Below are 20,091 nucleotides of genomic sequence, written 5' to 3'. Positions count from 1 at the left end.
TCTGTCTGTCCCTGAATATTTTGGTCTCGCCTCTCTCACCAGCACCTGAGAAGCAAGACCACTGTTAAAAAGCCCACTTGGACGCTAAGGTTAGCTTTTCCTCTGCCAGCTGTTAAAGGTAAAGCATATTATCTTCATATTACTTGCATGGGGTGGGTTGTTCTATCGTTTGTGAATTCCCTGAGATGATCAGAAAGAAGGTGGTGTAGTCAGGACAAAAAGAAATGTTGAACCAACTACAAAGTTTTAATTAAGAAAAAAAGAAAAGAAAAGAAATAAAAAGGAAAGAAAAGTGATGAAGATAAAAGAGCCTGGCAGGCATGGCTCAAAACCTAGGAACCAGAGATGTCGATTCGATTTGCAGTCATGGCACATGCCCAGGTTACAGTCTTGATCCCCAGTAGGGGGCATGCAGGAGGCAACCAATCCGTGATTCTCTGTCATCATTGATCTTTCTCTTTCTCTCCCTCTCCCTTCCTCTCTGAAATCAGTAAAACTATATGAAAAAAATGAAAGAATAATCATGGCACAGTAAAGTAGAGCATTGAGTCAATCAATATAATAAAAGGCTAATATGCAAATCGACCAAACAGCAGAATGACTGGACTCTATGGCACGCACTGACCACTGGGGGCAGATGCTCATGGCAGGAGCTGTCCACCGGTGGTCAGTGCACTCCCACAGGGGGAGTGCCGCTCAGCCAAAAGCCAGGCTCACAGCTGCCGAGCACAGGGGGTTAGTGGGAGCCTCCACGGGAGCACTAAAGCAGGCCTAAGTTGGCAGTTGGACATCCCTCAAGGGGTCCTGGACTGGGAGAGGGTGCAGGGTTGGCTGAGGGACCCCCCTGATTGCATAAATTTTATGCACTGAGCCTCTAGTAATGTTATAATAACTGTGTATAGTGTCAGATGGATATGAAATTAATTGCACGATTTATTAGTCCATTATATAATGTCTAATCATTGGGGTGTACCCCTGAGGAGAACCTAAGGTTCTATGTTAACTGTCATTTAAAAAATGGTTTTAAAATTCCATAGGACCATGTTACATTCATAGAGATATATTTTCCATTAAGTACGTTTTGTACAGTTTGTTCTAGGAGAGAGATCTAAAGCTAAAAAGAAAGAAAAATTGAGATTTATAAATATGCAAAATAAACTAAAGGCATCCACAAACACAACCGTAAAAACCATAAAGATAAAAGGTGAGGTAAAATGCATTTGGAGACCCCATTCCCTGTCTTTCGATGCCAGGATCGAAGTAGCGAGAGGCTCTGAGAAGCTGTGGCTGTTGCTCCTAGGACCACGGATAGGTCATGGCCGAGCTCCCGTCGATCATCCTGCACCTCACCTCGCACCCCATCTGCCTGAGGATCCGTGGGCAATCGGTGTATGAGGACGAGAACCAGCGCACATGGCTGCATCTCGTCATGGACCTAGAAGGTGACCTGCAAGTACGGTTGTGGCAGAACGACACCCCTAGTGGGAATATCGCACTCACCACCAGCCCTCTGACCTCGAGCACCATGCCTTCGATGTGGACGCTCCACCTTGGCAGCCAGTATGTGGACTCCATGGGCCAGTTCTGGCGCATCGTGCACCATGTCAAGGTGGATGACCTGGAGGAAATGGTCCTTGAGCTGATGGACGACTCATAGGACATCTGCTGGGGTCCGTAGGACGTATATATTTCTGTTCACCTTTTTAATAACCTCTGCTGTTCTACCTGCCACCTCCTGGCTGTGAGGGCACCTTGATGTCTCTCTCTCTCTCTCTCTCTCTCTCTCTCTCTCTCTCTCTCTCTCTCTTTCTTATTGTTCTCCTTCTACTTTTCCTTCTCCTTCTCCTCCTCCTCCTCCTCCTTCTCCTCCTCCTCCTCCTCCGCCACCTCTTCCTCTTCTTGGTCCTCCTCCTTCTCGTCCTTTCTCCTTCTCTCTCTCATGTCTCTTTGTCTCTTTCTCTGTCTCTCTCTGTCTCTCTCTCTCTCTCTCTCTCTCTCTCTCTCTCTCTTTCTCTCTCTCTCAAATCAATAAAAGAATTTTGAGCCAAGCTGGTGTTTGTCAGTGTTTGAGGGATGACCTATGAACCTGGAGGTCACAGTTCGATTCCTGGTGAGGTCAAAGACAAGAATTAACCAATGAGCCTAGCTTGTTTGGCTCAGTGTATAGAGGGTTGGACCGTGGACTCTGGAAAGTCCCAGGTTCGATTATGGTCAAGCGCACAAGCTCTGGTTGTGGCCTCAGTCGCCAGTAGAGGGCGTGCAGGAGGCACCCGATGTTTGATTCTCTATCATCATTGATGTTTCTCACTCCCTTCCTGTATGAAATCAAACCTATATAATAAAAGCCTCATATGCAAAGTGTCCAGTCGACCAGTCATCTGTTCAACCAATCAAAGCATAATATGCAAATGAAATACTAAGGTTGCTCAACTGCTCACTATGACATGCATTGACCACCAGGGACAAGACATTCAGACTGGTAGGTCAACTTGCTGCTGAGGTCGGACTGATCGGGACTGAGTGAGATGGGCTGGACATGCCCTGGATTCATCCCATGGTCCCTCTCCAGCTGGCCAAACTCCCGTGTCCCTCCCCAGATGTAATGGTGCACCAGTGGGGTCCCTTGGCCTGGCCTGTGGCCTCTCGTAATCTGGGACCCCTCGGGGGATGTCATAGAGCCAGTTTTGGCCGAACACCGCAGGCCAGGCTGAAGCCTCACACTGGTGCAGGAATTCGTGCACCGGGCCTCTTGTAAAAATATATTAAACAGAGAAAGACAAAGAAAAAGACCTTAAAAATGAAAATATTAGCCAAGCCCGGGTAGACAAGGCTCCAAGACATCACTGGAAATGGTTTTCATTTCAATAACCCGCGTGCTCATTGTTTGATCTCCTGAGGTTCCTCAACCAATACTACCCTCTCCAAAAAAAGAACGAATGTTTGCGGAATTACGGGTGTTTTATGCTGATCATCTCTTTCTTTGAGGAATTATGAGGGATGTCAGGACTCATCTCCTGAAGGCTCGAGCCAGCTCTGTGTATGGCTTTAGTGTCTCGCACTGGATGCATTTGGGTTTTTAGTTGTGTTTAGCACTAAACAGCCCCAAACAAAGCCCAGTGAATATAAAATTCATCTAGTATCGCACCAGAGAGATGCGGCTGGACTCGGAGCTGGAAGGAGACCCAGAAGTCACTTTCAGGGCATCCATGGTTGCATTAAAGAGATCAGAGTCTGCTGATTAAATTCTCCTCTTGCAGGAAGGTGTTTGCAAATGCAAACTGAGCCCTTTAAGGCTGAGGACCAGGTTACATGAAGGACGTGTATACAAGTTGCTTTTCTCATATTCAAAATATTGCACTTCCGGCCCAGCCGGCATGGCTCAGTGCTTGAGCATGGACCTATCAACCAGGACGTCATGGTTAGATTCCCGTTCAAGGTCACATGCCCAAGTGCGGGCTCGATCTGAGTAGGGGGTGTGCGGGAGGCGGCTGATCGTTGTTTCTCTCTCATTATGGATATTTCTCTCTTTCCATCCCTCTCCCTTCCATTCTCAGTCAATAAAATCATTTAAAAAAGTATTCTCAATTCTTGCATTCAGATAACATGCTCATTGCTTTAAAATAGTTTATTATTTTTTTGGTTTAACATACTTGGGCGGTAGTCATTTAAAGATGACATAGGGCCTGAGCTGGTTTGGCTCAGTGGATAGAGCGTCGGCCTGTGGACAGAAGGGTCCCGGGTTCGATTCCAGTCAAGGGCACATGCCTGGGATGTGGGCTCGATACCCAGGCGGGGCGTGCAAGAGATAGCCAGTCCATGATTCTCTGTCATCATCACTGATGTTTCTATCTCCCTCTCCCTTCCTCTCTAAAATAAATAATAAAAAATATATATATTTTTTATAAAAGAGCCCATACCTTGAGATCTGTCATGTGTTGCACTGCAGACACTCAGTCTCGTGACCCTTTTGAGCTCGATTCCTTCGAGAGCAGTATGAGGGTGACATTTGAATTATGTTTTTTTCTCCCTTATTTATTTTATTATATTTTATTTTATTTTATTTTTATTTATTTATTTAATTTATTTATTTATTTTTTTATTGCTCAAAGTATTACAAAGGGTATTACATATGTGTCCATTTTTTCCCCCGCCCTAGACAGTCCCCTAGCTACCCCTATCCCCCAGTGTCTTATGTCCATTGGTTATGCTTATATGCATGCATACAAGTCCTTTGGTTATTGTTTTATTTTTTTCTTCTAAATGCCAACAGGCAGGTGTCTGACATTTCCTTAGGACCCCATTCAACTTTCCTTCCTAATTGGAAAGAGTTTGCCTCAGTCCATGTCATTGAGCTGCGAGTTGTTTATTATTTTATTTTATTTTTTCAGAGAAGAATGGTGAGGGAGAGAGTTAGAAACATCCATGATGAGAGAATCATGGATCAGCTGCCTCCTGCACATCCTTCACTGGGGATCAAGCCCACAACCTGGGGATGTGACCTTGACCGGGAATCAAACCTGGGTTGCTTCAGTTCAAAGGCTGACACTCTATCCACTGAGCCAAACCGGCCAGCGACAATTTGACTTTTTAAAAAGGTGGAAATGCCTTGAAGAAGAACAAAGCAACTCAGAACTCATGTCACATTAATTACATGAATTCATGTAATTCATGGGAATTACAACTCACCTCATGATTCATTCCACATTGTTTGTGTAAATGCAGACTCTGACTAATAATGAAGCTTGTAGATAAACAGCCTGTTTGTATAAGAATCCTAGGAACTATTTTTAGAAGATATAAACTCTGACCTTCCCAGTTCTGGGAGATTTGATGACCTTCAAACTTAGAACCAGGACGACAAAGGCTAGGATGATGCACACTGGACCGTCACCTGACCACTTGCAAGATCCTTATCAGATTGGATTGTTCCTGTGAGCACGTACAGAACTTCTCAAGCCCCGCCCCCTGACCTCTTCGCTCTGTTTGGCCTCTCCCTCCTTATAAAAGCCTCTGCCTGCACTGAGATGTGCAGATGGGTTTTGGGACGAGCTTCCCCATCTTCTCAGGTTGCCGGCACCTGAATAAACCTCTCCTTCCTCACCACCACATTTCTCACAGGACTGGTTTCTGGGGTGTGAGTCAGGGGAACCTTGTTTTTTCTGGACACATTCCTGGTACATGGACTCCCTGGAACAGGCGTATCATGGCCATTTTCTTTCTTCTGCAGGTGACAGGGGGAAGCAGAGACCGGTCACCGAGGAAAGGAGCAAAGAACGGAGCTTTGCCTTCAGAGCAAAAAGAACAGGTAAGAAAAAGATGGATGCGAGGAGGAGGAGAAGGAGGAAATATTGGAGATAGAGTCTGATCTGAGGGTGGAGTTTGGACGTTGTGGACTGAAGTGAGTTTAGCAGCAAAACCATACAGCTCTTGCCAAGAGCATGGCTAAAGTATGGGGAAGGGAGAGATCATTCTATAAGTGATGTCATGAGACCTCAGGAATCCTACATGCTGTTTCACCTGTCACTTTGATTCCTGTTTGCCTGATCAGCTATTCCAGGTATCTGTCTGTCTCTGAATATTCTGGTCTTGCCTCTCTCTCCAGAAACTGAGAAGCAAGACGGCTGTTAAAAAGCCCACCTGGATGCAGACATTAGCTTTGTTTCTCTGCCAGCTGTTAAAGGTAAAGAATATTATTTGCATATCATTTGCATGGGGTTGCTTGTTCTATGCTTTGTGAGTTCCCTCTGAGATGGTCAGAAAGAAGGTGGTGTAATCAGGACAAAAAGAATAGTTGAACCAACTACAAAGTTTTAATTTAGAAAAAAAGAAAAGCGAAGAAAAGAAAAGAAATGAAAAGACCTTGGCTGGCATGGCTCAGTTATTTAGCTTAAACCAAGGAACCAGGAGATGTCAATTCGATTCCCAGACATGGCACAAGCCAGGTTACAGTCTTGATCCCCAGGTGGGGGCATGCAGGAGGCAACCAATTCTTGATTCTCTGTCATCATTGATCTTTCTCTTTCTCTCCCTCTCCCTTCCTCTCTGAAATCAGTAAAACTATATGAAAAAAACGAAAAAATAGTCATGGCACAGTAAAGTAGAGCACTGAGTCAATGCAATCCTATATAATAAAAGATTAATATGTAAATCTACCAAATGGCAGAACACCTGGTTCTATGACACACACTGACCACCGGGAGCAGATGCTCATGTCAGGAGCTGTCCACCGGTGGTCAGTTCACTCCCACAGGGGGCGCACCGCTGAGCCAAAAGCCAGGCTCACAGCTGCCAACCAAAGGGGTTGGTGGGACCCTCCACAGTGGCACTAAAACCGACCTAAACTGTCAGTTGGACATCACTCAAGGGGTCCCAAACTGGGCTAAGCCCCAGGGCTGATGGAGTGACCCCTCCCCAAGTACATGAATTTTGTGCACTGAGTCTGCAGTATCATTATAATAACTGTGTATGGTATCAGATGGGTATGAGATTAATTGCATGATTTCTTAGTCCATTTATAATGTCTAATCATTGGGTTGTACCCATGAAAGGAACCTACGGTTGTATGGCAACTGCCATTTAAAAAAATGTTTTAAAAATTCTATAGGACCATGATACCTTCACAGAGTCACATTATAATTCATGTATGTTTTGTACAGTTTGTTCTACAAGAGAGATCTAAAGCTAAAACAGAAAGAAAAGTTGAGATATATAAATTTGAAAAATAAACCAAAGGAAACCACAAACACAACCATAAAAACCATAAAGATAAAAGCCAAGGTAAAATGCATTTAGAGACCCCATCTCCTGTTTTTCCATACCAGGACCAAAGTAGCGAGAGGCGCTGAGAAGCTGTGGCTGTTGCTCTTTGGACCACGGAGGGGTCATGGCCGAGCTCCCATCGAAGGTGCACCTCACCTCGCACCCCATCTGCCTGAGGATCCTAGGGAACTCGGTGTACCAGGACGAGAAGCAGCGCACATGGCTGCATCTAGTCATGGAGACAGGAGGTGCCCTGCAAGTACGGTTGCGGCAGGAAGCCATCCCCAGTGGGCATATCTCACTCACCACCAGCACGCTGACCTCGAGCACCATGCCGTTTATGTGGACGATCCACCCTGGCAACCAGTACCTGGACTGCATGTTGCGGTTCTGGCGCATTGTGCACCACATCAAGGAGGATGACATGGAGGAAATGATCCTTGAGCTGATGGAAGACTCGAAGGACACGTGATGGGTTCCCTGGCTCTTGTTAACCTGAGCCCCAGTCCTGCTGGCCTGCTGGTGGGACATGTATAATTGTGTTCACCATTTTAATAAGCTCTGTTGTTCTCTCTGCAATCCCCTGAATGCGAGGGCACATTGATGTCTCTCTCTCTCTCTCTCTCTCTCTCTCTCTCTCTTTTTCTTCTTGTTCTTCTCCTTGTTCTTGTTTTTCTTCTTCTTCTTGTTCTTCTATTTTTCTTCTTCTCATCCTCCCTCTTCTCTCCCTCTCTGTCTCTTTGTCTCTCTGTCTCTCTCCCTCTCTCTCAAATCAATAAAAGCATTTTGAGGCAATCTGGTGTTTCTCAGTGGTTGAGGGAAGACGTATGAACCTTGAGGTCATGGCACGATTCCTGGTCAGGGCACAGACAAGAATTAACCAATGAGCCCTACCTTGTTTGGCTCAGTGAATAGAGGGTTGGACTGTGGACTCTGGAAGGTCCCAGGTTCAATTCTGCTCAAGGGCACATGCTCTGGTTGTGGGTTCGATCCCCAGTAGCGGGTGTGCAGGAGGCACCCGATGAATGATTCTCTCTCATCAATGATGTTTCTCGCTCCCTTCCTGCATGAAATCAATCCTATATAATAAAAGCCTAATATGCTAAGTGTCCAGTACACCTGTCATCTCTTCAACCAATCAATGCATGATATGCAAATGATATACTAAGGTTGCTCAACTGCTTTTTATGACATGCATTGACCACCAGGGACAAGACATTCAGACTGGTAGGTCAGCTTACAGCTGGGGTCTGGCTTGTCAGAACTGAGTGAGACATGCTGGACAAACCCTGGAACCCTCCCATGGTCCCTCCCCAGCTGGCCAACCTGCCGTTTCCCTCCACAAACCAAATGGGGCACCAGAGGTGTCCCTTGGCCTGGCCTGTGCCCTCTCATAATCTGGAACCCTCGGGAGATGTCAGAGAGCCAGTTTCGGCCGATCCCCCAGGCCAAGCTGAGGCACCACATTGGTGCATGAATTCATGCACCGGGCCTATAGTGAAAATATATTAAACAGAGAAATACAAGAAAAAGACCTTAAGGCTGAAATTATTATCCCATCCCCAGTAAATAAGGCTCGAAGACATCACTGGAAATAGTTTTTGTTTCAATGACCAGCGTTCTCATTGTTGGAACTCCTGAGGATGGTCAAAGGATACTACCTTCTCCAAAAAAATAAAGAATGTTTGGGGGATTACGGGTGTTTTATGCTGATCATCCCTTTTCCTTTGAGGAATTAAGAGGGATGCCAGGGATCATCTCCTGAAGGCTCGAGCCGGCTCTGTGTATGGCTTTAGCGTCTAGCTCTGGATGCATTTGGGTTTTTAGTTGTGTTTAGCACTAAACAGCCCCAAACAAAGCCCAGCGATCATAAAATTCATCTACCATCGCACCATAGAGAGGCGGCTGGAGGGGGGCACAGGGTGAGCCCCAGAATTAAATTTCAGGGCATCCATGGATACATTAAGGAGATCACTGACTGCTGATTAAATTCTGCTCTTGCAGGAAAGTGTTTGCAAATGCACATTGAGACCTTTAAGGCTGAGGACCGGGGATCGTGAGGGATGTGTTTCTAAGGTGTGTTTCTCATATTCAAAATATTGCACTTCTGGCCCGGCCAGCGTGGCTCAGTGGTTGAGCGTCAACCTATCAACCAGGAGGTCATGGTTCAATTCCTGGTCAAGGGCACATGTCCGGGTTGCGGGCTCAATAGCATGTAGGGGTTGTGGGGGAGGCGGCATATCCGTGATTCTCTCTCATCATGGATGTTTCTCTCCCTCTCGCTATTCCTTCCTCTCTGAGTAAATAAAAACATTTAAAAAAAGATTAAGCAAGTGTTGCATTCAGATTGAATGCACATTGTTTTAAAATAGTTTATCATTTTTTTTGTTTAACATACCAGGTGGGTAGTCATTTAAAGACTACCTAGCGCCTGAGCCAGTTTGGCTCAGTGGATAGAGTGTCCGCTTTTTATTCTAAATATATTTTTATTGATTTCAGAGAGGAAGGGAGAGGGAGAGAGTTAGAAACATCCTTGATGAGAGAATCATGGATCGGCTGCCTCCTGCTAGTCCCTCACATGGGATAAAGCCCACAACCTGGGCATGTGCCTTTGACCAGGAATCGAACCCAGGACCCTTCAGTTCGCAGGCTGACACTCTATCCATGGAGCCAAACCAACCAGGGCCAATTTGACTTTTCAAAGGCCGCAAATGCCTTGAAGAAGAAGTAAGCATCTCATTATTCATATCACAGTAATTCCATGAATTCATGTCATTCATGGGAATTACAACTCACCTCACCATTCTTTCCACATTGTTCCTGTAACTGCAGACCCTGACTAATAATGACGCTTGTAGGTAAACAACCTGTTTGTATAAGGATCCTAGGAACAAATTTCATAAGGTATGAACTCTGACCTTCCCCGTTCTGGGAGATTTCCTGACCTTCATCCTTAGAACCAGGAGGACAACGTCTAGGTTGACACACACTGGACCATCACCTGACCACTTGCAAGATCCTTATCAGATTGGACTGTGCCTGTGGGCACATAGAGAACTTCTCAAGCCCCGCCCCCTGACCTCTTTGCTTTGTTTGGCCTCTCCCTCCTTATAAAAGACTCAGCCTGTTCTGAGATGTGCAGATGAGTTTTGGGACTAGCGTCCCCTATCTTCTCAGGTTGCCTGCACCTAAATAAACCTCTTTCCTTCCTAACGACCACCTGTTTCCAGGGACTGGTTTCTGGGATGTGAGTCAGTGGTATCTTGTTTTTTCTGGACACATTCCTGGTACATGGAATCCGGGAATATGTGTATCATGGTCATGTTCTTTCTTCTGCAGGTGACAGGGGGAAGCAGACACTGGTCACAGAGGAAAGGAGCGAAGAACGGTGCTTTACCTTCAGAGCAATAAGAACAGGTAAGAAAAATATGGATGGGAGGAGGAGTAGGAAGGACTGGAATGGAGTCTTGCCTGAGGTAGGAATTTGCACTTTGAGTACTGCAGTGAGTTTAGCAGCAAAACCATACTGCTCTTGTCAAGAGCATGGCTGTGGTTTGGGGAAGGGAGAGATCATTCTATGAGTGATGTTATGAGGCCTCAGGAATCCGACTTGCTGTTTCACCTGTCACTTGATTCCTGTTTTCCCAATCAGCTATCCAAGGTGTCTGTCTGTCTCTGAATATTTTGGTCTTGCCTCTCTCACCAGCACTTGAGAAGCAAGACGGCTGTTAAAAAGCCCACCTGGACGCAGACATTAGCTTTGTTCCTCTGCCAGCTGTTAAAGATAAAGCATATTATTTGCATGGGGTGGGTGGTTCTATGGTTTGTGAGTTCCGTCTGAGATGAACAGAAAGAAGGTGTTGTTGTCAGGACAGAAAGAAAAGTTGAACCAAGTACAAACTTTAATTAAGAAAAAAAGAAAAGAAAAGAAACAAAAAGAGCCTGGTGCCATGTCACAGTTGTTTAGCTTAAGCCTAGGAACCAGAAGATGTTGATTAGATTCCCAGTCATGACACACGCCCGGGTTACAGTCTTGATCCCCAGTAGGGACATGCAGGAGGAAACCAATCCTAGATTCTCTGTCATCATTGATCCTTCTCTTTCTCTCCCTCTCCCTTTCTCTCTGAAATCAGTAAAACTATATAAAAAAAGAAAGAATAGTCCTGGCGCAGGAAAGTAGAGCCTTGAGTCAATCCAATATAATAAAAGGCTAATATGCAAATCAAAAAACGGCAGAATGACTAGTCCTTATGACATGCACTGACCACCAGGGGCATATACTCATGGCAGGAACTACCCACTGGTGGTCAGTGCGCTCCCAAAGAGGGAGCACCGCTCAGCCAAAAGCCAGGCTCACAGCTGCCGAGCACAGGGAGGTAGTGGGAGCCTCCACGGCAGCACTAAAGAGGGCCTAAGCCTTCAGTTGGACATCCCTCAAGGGGTTCTGGACTGGGAGAGGCCACAGGGTTGGCTGAGGGAACCCCTTAGTGCATGAATTTTGTGCACTGAGCCTCTAGTAATATTATAACAACGGTGTACATTGTCAGATGGGTATGAGATTAATTGCATGATTTCTTAGTGCATTATATAATGTGTAATCATTGGGGTGTACCCCTGAAATGAACCTAATGTTCTATGTTAACTTATTTAAAAAATGTTTTTAAAATTACATAGGACCATGTTACCTTCATAGAGTCATATTTTACATCAAGTATGTTTTGTACAGGTTTTTTGAGAAGAGAGATCTAAAACTAAAAAGAAAGAAAAGTTGAGATTCATAAATTTACAAAATAAACCAAAGGCAACCACAAACACAATGGTAAAAACCATAAAGATAAAAGCCGAGGTAAAATGCATTTGGAGACCTGATCCCCTGTCTTTCGATGCCAGGACCGAAGTAGCCAGAGGCTAAGATAAGCTGTGGCTGTTGCTCCTGGGACCACGGAGGAGTCATGGCCGAGCTCCCGTTGAAGGTGCACCTCACCTCTCACCCCATTGGCCTGAGGATGCGCCGGCCCTCGGTGTACCAGGACGAGAAGCAGCGCACGTGGCTGCATTTCGTCATTGAGACAAGAGGTGTCCTGCAAGTACGGTTGCGCCAGGAAGACATCCCCAGTGGGCATATCGAATTCACCATCAACCCGCTGTCCTCGAGCACCATGCCTTTGCTGTGGACGCTCCAAACTGGCAACCAGTACCTGGACTGCAGGTGCCGGTTTTGGCACATCGTGCACCACATCAAGGAGAATGGCTTGGAGGAAATGATACTTGAGCTGATGGACAACTCATAGGACATCTGATGGGGTCCCTGGCTCTTGTCAACCTGAGCCCCAGTCCTGCTGGCCTGCCGGTGGGACATGTATAGTTCTGTTCACCATTTTACTAAGATCTGTTGTTCTATCTGCCACACCCTTGGGGTGAGGGCACATTGATCTCTCTCTCTCTCTCTTTGTTGTTTTTGTTGTTGTTGTTGTTGTTGTTGTTGTTGTTGTTGTTGTTCTTCTTCTTCTTCTTCTTCTTCTTCTTCTTCCTCTTCTTCTTTCTTCTTCTTCTCTTCCTCCTCCTCCTCCTCCTCCTCCTCCTCCTCCTCCTCCTCCTCCTCCTTTCTTTCTCTCTCTCTCTGTCTCTTTGTCTCACTGTCTCTCTCTGTTTCTCTCCCTTTTTCTCAAATCAATAAAAGCATTTTGAGCCAAGCTGGTGTTTCTCAGTGGTTGAGGGACTACTTATGAATGCGGAGGTCATGGCTCAATTCCTGGTCAGGACACAGACAAGATTTAACCAATGAGCCCTAGCTTGTTTGGCTCAGTGGATAGAGTGTTGGACTGTGGACTCTGGAAGGTGCCAGTTTTGATTCTGGTCAAGGGAACACACTCTGGTTGTGGGCTCGATCCCCAGTAGGGGCTGTGCGTGAGGCACCCGATGTATGATTCTCTCTCATCATTGATGTTTCTCAGTCCCTTCATTTATGAAATCAGTCCTATATCATAAAAGCCTAATATGCTAAGTGTCAAGTCGACCGGTCACCTGTTCAACCAAGCAAAGCATAATATGCAAATGAAATACTAAGTTTGCTCAACTGATCACTATAACATGCATTGACGACCAGGGACAAGAAATTCAGACTGGTAGGTCAGATTGCTGCTGGTGTCTGGCTGATCTGGACTGAGTGAGATGGGATGGACATGCCCTGGCGTCTTCCAATGGTCCTTCCCCAGCTGGCCAACCTCCCATGTCCCTCCCCAGGTCTAATGGTGCAACGGTGGGGTCCCTTGGCCTAGCCTGTGGCCTCTCCTGATCAGGGACCCCTCGAGGGATGTCAGAGAGCCAGATTTGGCCGATCCCCACAAGACAGGCCAAGGCCCCAAACTGGTGCACGATTCATGCTCCGGAACTCTATTAAAAATATATTAAATAGAGAAAGAAAAAGAAAAAGACCTTAAGCCTGAAAATATTAACCCAGCCCCGATAGACAAGGCTCGAAGACATCAATGGAAATAGCTTTCATTTCAATGACCAGAGTTCTCATTGTTTGATCTCCTGAGGTTCGACAACCAATACTACCCTCTCAAAAAAAAGAACGAATGTTTGGGGGATTATGGGTATTTTATGCTGATCATCTCTTTCCTTTGAGAAATTACAAGGGGTGCCAGGGCTCCTCTCCTGAAGGCTCGAGCCGGCTCTGTGTGTGGCTTTAGAGTCTAGCTCTGGGTGCATTTGGGTTTTTAATTGTGTTTAGCAATGAACAGCCCCAAAAAAAGACCAGCAATCATAAAATTCATCTTCCATTGCACCAGAGAGAGGCATCAGGAGAGGGAACTGGAGTGAGCCCCAGAAGTCTATTTTAGGTCATCTATGGTTGCATTAAAGAGATCACTGACTGCTGATTAAATTCTCCAATTGCAGGTCAAAACCGGTTTGGCCCAGTGGATAGAGCGTTGGCCTGCAGATTGAATGGTCCCAGGTTCATTTACAGTCAAGGGCATGTACCTTGGGTGTGGGCTCATCCCCAGTAGGGAGTGTGCTGGAGGCAGCTGATCAATGTTTCTCTCTCATCGATGTTTCGAACACTCTTTTCCTCTCCCTTCCTCTCTTCAAAAAATCAACAAAATGTATTTTTTTTAAAAAATAAATTCTCCTCTTGCAAGAAAGTGCTTGCAAATGCAAATTGAGACCTTTAAAGCTGAGGACTGTGGAGAGTGAGGCATGTGTTTCTAAGGTGTGTTTCTCATATTCAAAATATTGCACGTCGCGACCAGCTGGCATGTTTCAGTGGCTGAGTGTCAAGGTATCAACCAGGAGGTCATGGTTCGATTCCTGGTCAAGGCCACATGCCCGGGTTTCAGGATCGATCACCAGTAGTGAGTGTGCGGGAGGCGGCTGATCCATGATTCTCTCTCATCATGGATGTTTCTCTCCCGCTCGCTTTTCCTTCCTCTCTGAGTCAATTAAACATTTAAATATTTTAAGCAAGGGTTGCATTCAGATTAAATGCACATTGTTTTAAAATAGTTTATTATTTTTTTGGTTTAACATACCAGGTGGTTAGTCATTTAAAGATGACCTAGCGCCGGTGCTGGTTTGGTTCAATGGATAGAGCATCGGCCTGCAAACTGAAGAGTCCCCAGTTTGATTCCCAGGCAAGGGCACATGCCCAGGTTGCAGGATCAATCCCCAGTGAGGGGCGTGAGGAGGCAGCAGGTCCATGATTCTCTCTTATCATCACTGATGTTTCTTCTCTCTCTCCCTTCCTCTCTAAAATCAATAAAAAATTATATTTTTTATAAAAGAGCCCACGCCTCAAGATCTGTCATGTGTCGCACTGCAGACACTTTGATTCGTGACCTTTTTGTGCTCGATTCCTTCGAGGCCAGTATGAGGGTGTCATTTGAATTAAATATTATTTTCTGCCGTTTTTTTTTTCTTTTTTCTTCTTATTTTGCTTCTTCTAAATGCAACCGGGCAGATGCCGAACATTTCCTTAGGACCCCATTCATCTTTTCTTCCTAAATGGGGAAGAGTTTGCCTCAAACCAGGTCATTGAGCTGGGAGTTGTTTTTAATTTTTTTTTTAGAGAGGAATGGAGAGGGAGAGAGTTAGAAACTTCCATGTTGAGAGAATCATGAATCGGCTGCCTCCTGCATGTCCCTCACTGGGGATCAAGCTCACAACCTGGGCATGTGCCCTTGACTGGGAATCAAACCCGGGATCCTTGAGTTCGCAGGCCAAAACTCTATCCACTGAGCCTAACCGGCCAGGGCCAATTTGACTTTTTCAAAGGGTGGAAACGCCTTGAAGAAGAACGAAGCATCTCAACATTCATGTCACAGTGGGAATTACAACTCATCTCACCATTCTTTCCAAAATGTTCCTGTAAATGTAGACTCTGACTAATCATGAAGCTTGTAGGTAAACAGCATGTTTGTATAAAAATCCTAGGAACTAAATTTAGAAGATATTAACTCTGACCTTCCCAGTTCTGGGATATTTGCTGACCTTCAACGTTAGAACCAGGAGGAAAAAGTGTAGGATGACGCACACTGGACCGACACATGACCACTTGCAAGATCCTTATCAGATTGGACTGTGCCTGTTGACACGTAGAGAACTTCTCAAGCCCCGCCCCCTGACCTCTTTGCTCTGCTTGGCCTCTCCCTCCTTATAAAAGCCTCTGACTGCACTGAGATGTGCAGATGGATTTTGGGACGAGGTTCCCCCATCTTCTGAGGTGGCCGGCACCTGAATAAACCTCTTTCTTTCCATACAACCTCCTGTCTCACGGGACTGGTTCTGGGGTGTGAGTCAGGGGAACCTTGTTGTTTCTGGACACATTCCTGGTACATGGACTTCTAGGAATATGTGTATCATGGTCATTTTCTTTCTTCTGCAGGTGACAGGTGGAAGCAGAGATCAGTCACAGAGGAAAGGAGCGAAGAACGGTGTTTTGTCTTCAGAGCAAGAAGAACAGGTAAGAAAAAGATGGATGGGAGAAAGAGGAGGAAGGATTGGGGATGGAGTCTGATCTGAGGGAGGAATTTGGACTTTGTGGACTGAAGTGAGTTTAGCAACAAAACCATACAGCGCTTGCCAAGAGCATGGCTGAGGTTTGGGGAAGGGAGCGATCATTCTATAAGGACCCAATTCATCTTTCCTTCCTAATTGGAAAGGGTTTGCCTCAGTCCAGGTCATTGAGCTGCGAGTTGTTTATTATTTTATTTTATTTTTTCAGAGAAGAATGGTGAGGGAGAGAGTTAGAAACATCCATGATGAGAGAATCATGGATCACTGACTCCTGCAAGTCCCTCACTGGGGGTCAAGCCCACAACCTTGGGATGTGACCTTGACTGGGAATCAAACCCAGATTGCGTCAGTTCAAAGGCTGACACTCTATCCACTGAGCCAAACCCTCCAGGGACAATTTGACTTTTTCAAAAGGTGGAAATGCCTTGAAGAAGAACAAAGCAACTCAGAATTCATGCCACATTAATTACATGAATTCATGTAATTCATGGGAATTACATCTCACCTCACCATTCTTTCCACATTGTTCGTGTAAATGCAGACTCTGACTAATAATGAAGCTTGTAGATAAACAGCCTGTTTGTATAAGAATCCTAGGATCTAATTTTAGTAGATATAAATTCTGACCTTCCCAGTTCTGGGAGATTTGATGACCTTCAACCTTAGAACAAGGACGACAAAGGCTAGGATGACGCACACTGGACCCTCACCTGACCACTTGCAAGATCCTTATCAGATTGGTTTGTGCCTGTGGGCACGTAGAGAACTTCTCAAGCCCCGCCCCCGGACCTCTTTGCTCTCTTTGGCCTCTCCTTCCTTATAAAAGGCTCTGCCTGTACTGAGATGTGCAGATGAGTTTTGGATCGAGCTTCCCCCATCTTCTCAGGTTGCTGGCACCTGAATAATCCTCTTTCCTTCCTGACTACGACCTGTTTCCTGGTACTGCTTTCTGGGGTGTGAGTCATTGGTACCTTGTTATTCTGGACACATTCCTGGTACATGGACTCCTGGGAATATGTGTATCATGGTCATGTTCTTTCTTCTGCAGGTGACAGGGGGAAGCAGAGACTGGTCACAGAGGAAAGGACTGCAGAACAGTGCTTTGCCTTCAGGGCAAGAATCACGGGTAAGAAAAAGATGGATGGGAGGAGGTGGAGGAAGGATTGGGGATGGAGTCTGATCTGAGGGAGGAATTTGGAATTTGTGGACTGAAGTGAGTTTAGCAGCAAAACCATACAGCTCTTGCCAAGAGCATGGCTGAGGTTTGGGGAAAGGAGAGATCATTCTATAAGTGATATTATGAGACCTCAGGAATCCGACTTGCTGTTTCAGCTGTCCCTTGCTTCCTGTTTGCCTGATCAGCTATTCCAGGTATCTGTCTGTCCCTGAATATTTTGGTCTTGCCTCTCTCACCAGCACTTGAGAACCAAGACGGCTGTTAAGAATTCCAGCTTGACGCAGACGTTAGCTTTTTCCTCTGCCAGCTGTTAAAGGTAAAGGATATTATTTGCATGGGTGGGTTGTTCTATGGTTTGTGAGTTCCCTCTGAGATGATCAGAAAAAAAGGTGTTGTTGTCAGGACAAAAAGAAAAGTTGAACCAACTACAAACTTTAATTAAGAAAAAAAGAAAAGAAAAGAAAAGAAAAAAAGAGCCCAGCTGCCATGTCTCTGTTGTTTAGCTAAAACCTAAAAACCAAGAGATGTCGATTTGATTCCCAGTCATGGCACATGCCCGGGTTAAAGTCTTGATCCCCAGTAGGAGGTGTGCAGGAGGCAACCAATTCTTGATTCTCTGTCATCAATGATAATTCTCTTTCTTTCTCTCTCCCTTTCTCTCAGAAATCAGTAAAACTATATAAAAAAAGAAAGAATAGTCACGGCACAGGAAATTAGAGCCTTGAATCAATCCAATATAATATAAGGCTAATATGCAATTCTAAAAACGGCAGAATTATTGGTCGTTATGACACGCAAAGGCCACCGGGGGCAGATATTCATGGCAGGATCTGTCCACTGCTGGTCAGTGTGCTCCCAAAGGGGGAGTACCGTTCAGCCATAAGCCAGGCTCACAGCTGCCGATCACAGGGGTAGGTGGCAGCCTCCACGGCAGCACTAAAGCGGGCCTAAGCCTTCAGTTAGACATCCCTCAAGGGGTCCCAGACTGGGAGAGGCTGCAGGGTTGGCTGAGGGACCCACTTGAGTGCGTAAATTTTGTGCACTGAGCCTCAAGTAATATTATAACATCTGTGTACGGTGTCAGATGGGTATGAGATTAATTGCATGATTTCTTAGTCCATTATATAATGTCTAATCATTGGGGTGTACCCCTGAAATGAACATAATGTTGTATGTCAGCACATTTATAAATGTTTTTAAAATTCCATAGGACCACGTTAACTTCACAGAGTAATATTTTACATTAAGTACGTTTTGTACAGGTTGTTCGAGTAGAGAGATCTAAAACTAAAAAGAAAGAACAGTTGAGATTCATAAATTTGCAAAATAAACCAAAGGCAACCACAAACACAATGGTAAAAACCATAAAGATAAAAGTCGAGGTAAAATGCGTTTGGAGACCCCATCCCCTGTCTTTCGATACCAGGACCAAAGTAGCAAGAGGCTCTGAGAAGCTGTGGCTGTTGCTCCTTGGACCAAGGAGGGGTGATGGCCGAGCTCCCGTCGAAGATGCACCTCACCTCTCACCCCATATGCCTGAGGATCCGTCGGCCCTCGGTATACCAGGACGAAAAGCAGCGTACGTGGCTGCATCTCGTCATGGAGACAAGAGGTGTCCTGCAAGTACGGTTGCGCCAGGAAGACATCCCAAGTGGGCATATTGAACTCACCACCAACCCACTGTCCTCGAGCACCATGCCTTTGATGTGGACGCGCAAACCTGGCAGCCAGTACCTGGACAGCCTTCACCGGTTCTGGCGCATTGTACACCACATCAAGGAGAATGGTGTGGAGGAAATGATCCTTGAGTTGATGGAAGACTCATAGGACACGTGATGGGGTCCCTGGCTCTTGTCAACCTGAGCCCCAGTACTGCTTTCTTGCCAGTGGGATATGTATAGTTCTGTTCACCTTCTTAATAAGCTCTGTTGTTCTATCTGCCACCGCCTGGGTTCGAGGGCACCTTGATCTCTCTCTCTCACTTTCTTTCTTTCTTCTTGTTCTTCTTCTTCTTGTTCTTGTTCATCATCTTCTTCTTCTTCTCCTTTCGCTCTCTCTCTCTCTCTCTCTCTCTCTCTCTCTCTCTCTCTCTCTGTCTCTTTGTCTCGCTGTCTCTCTCCCTTTCTCTCAAATCAATAAAAGCATTTTGAGCCAAGGTGATGTTTTTGAGGGACGACCTATGAACCCAGAGGTCACGGTTCAATTCCTGGTCAGGGTACACACAAGATTTAACCAATGAGTCCTAGCTTGTTTGGCTCAGTGGATAGAGGGTTGGATTGTGGACTCTGGAAGGTCCCAGTTTCAATTCTGGTCAAGGGCACATGCTCTGGTTGTGGGCTCGATCCCCAGTAGGGGGCGAGTAGGAGGCACCCGATTTATAATTTTCACTCATCATTGATGTTTCTCACTCCCTTTTTGTATGAAATCAATCCTATGTAATAAAAGCCTCATATGCTAAGTGTCCAGTGATCCGGTCATCTGTTCAACCAATCAAATCATAATATGCAAACGATATACTAAGGTTGCTCAACTGCTCCCTATGACATGGATTGACCACCATGGACAAGACATTCAGACTGGTAGGTCGGCTTGCTGCTTAGGTCTGGCTGATCGGGACTGATTGTGACAGCCTGGACATGCCCTGGAGACGTCCTATGGTCCCTCCCCAGCTGGCCAACCTCCCACATCCCACCCCACCCCGATATTGCACCAGTGGGGTCCCTAGGCGTGGCCTGCACCCTCTCGCAATCCAGGACCCCTCAGGGGATGTTAGAGAGCCGGTTTCACCATAATTCCACAGGCCAGGCCGAGGGACCCCACTGGTGCACGAGTTCGTGCACCTGGCCTCTCATAAAAATATATTTAAAGAGCCCACCAAGTCTTTGATTTCCATGGGCGATGAAATTGGGAACCAGTTCTTAAGACCTATCGTTCGTCTTCCAAGAATATGAACAGGAATTTAAGCTCAGATTCCGCAAATACATAGAGTTCCCCCAGTATATATATTTCATCACGTTGGAGATTAGTTTCGTCTGAGGAAGCTTCCATTTCCATTAGAAAAAAGCCCGAGATTTAAAATAAAGGGGAAGTCGTGTTAATTGTGTCTATACTTTGTCTCCCATAACTTTTTGTTCCCA

The 20,091-nt window shown here is 45.7% G+C and overlaps 4 protein-coding genes across 4 annotated transcripts; all 4 read left to right on the top strand.

Moving 5' to 3' along the window:
• The first annotated feature begins 1,315 nt into the window (after window positions 1–1,315).
• LOC132223770 (T-cell leukemia/lymphoma protein 1A-like) lies at window positions 1,316–1,657 on the top strand. The gene has a single exon (XM_059678790.1). The coding sequence runs from the start codon at window positions 1,316–1,318 to the stop codon at window positions 1,655–1,657; it is 342 nt and encodes a 113-aa protein (XP_059534773.1).
• Window positions 1,658–6,883: 5,226 nt separating this feature from the next.
• LOC132223769 (T-cell leukemia/lymphoma protein 1A-like) lies at window positions 6,884–7,231 on the top strand. The gene has a single exon (XM_059678789.1). The coding sequence runs from the start codon at window positions 6,884–6,886 to the stop codon at window positions 7,229–7,231; it is 348 nt and encodes a 115-aa protein (XP_059534772.1).
• Window positions 7,232–11,711: 4,480 nt separating this feature from the next.
• Window positions 11,712–12,050, top strand: LOC132223767 (T-cell leukemia/lymphoma protein 1A-like). Its single transcript, XM_059678788.1, has one exon. It carries the CDS (start codon window positions 11,712–11,714, stop codon window positions 12,048–12,050), a length of 339 nt encoding a protein of 112 aa, XP_059534771.1.
• A 6,392-nt stretch (window positions 12,051–18,442) lies between these two features.
• LOC132223766 (T-cell leukemia/lymphoma protein 1A-like) lies at window positions 18,443–18,781 on the top strand. Its single transcript, XM_059678787.1, has one exon. It carries the CDS (start codon window positions 18,443–18,445, stop codon window positions 18,779–18,781), a length of 339 nt encoding a protein of 112 aa, XP_059534770.1.
• Window positions 18,782–20,091: the final 1,310 nt, after the last annotated feature.

This window comes from Myotis daubentonii, chromosome X, assembly GCF_963259705.1.
Source record: "Myotis daubentonii chromosome X, mMyoDau2.1, whole genome shotgun sequence".
In the NCBI taxonomy this organism is placed as follows: domain Eukaryota; kingdom Metazoa; phylum Chordata; class Mammalia; order Chiroptera; family Vespertilionidae; genus Myotis; species Myotis daubentonii.
Note: the sequence above shows the minus strand (reverse complement) of the source record. Positions and strands in the feature narration are given on the sequence as shown.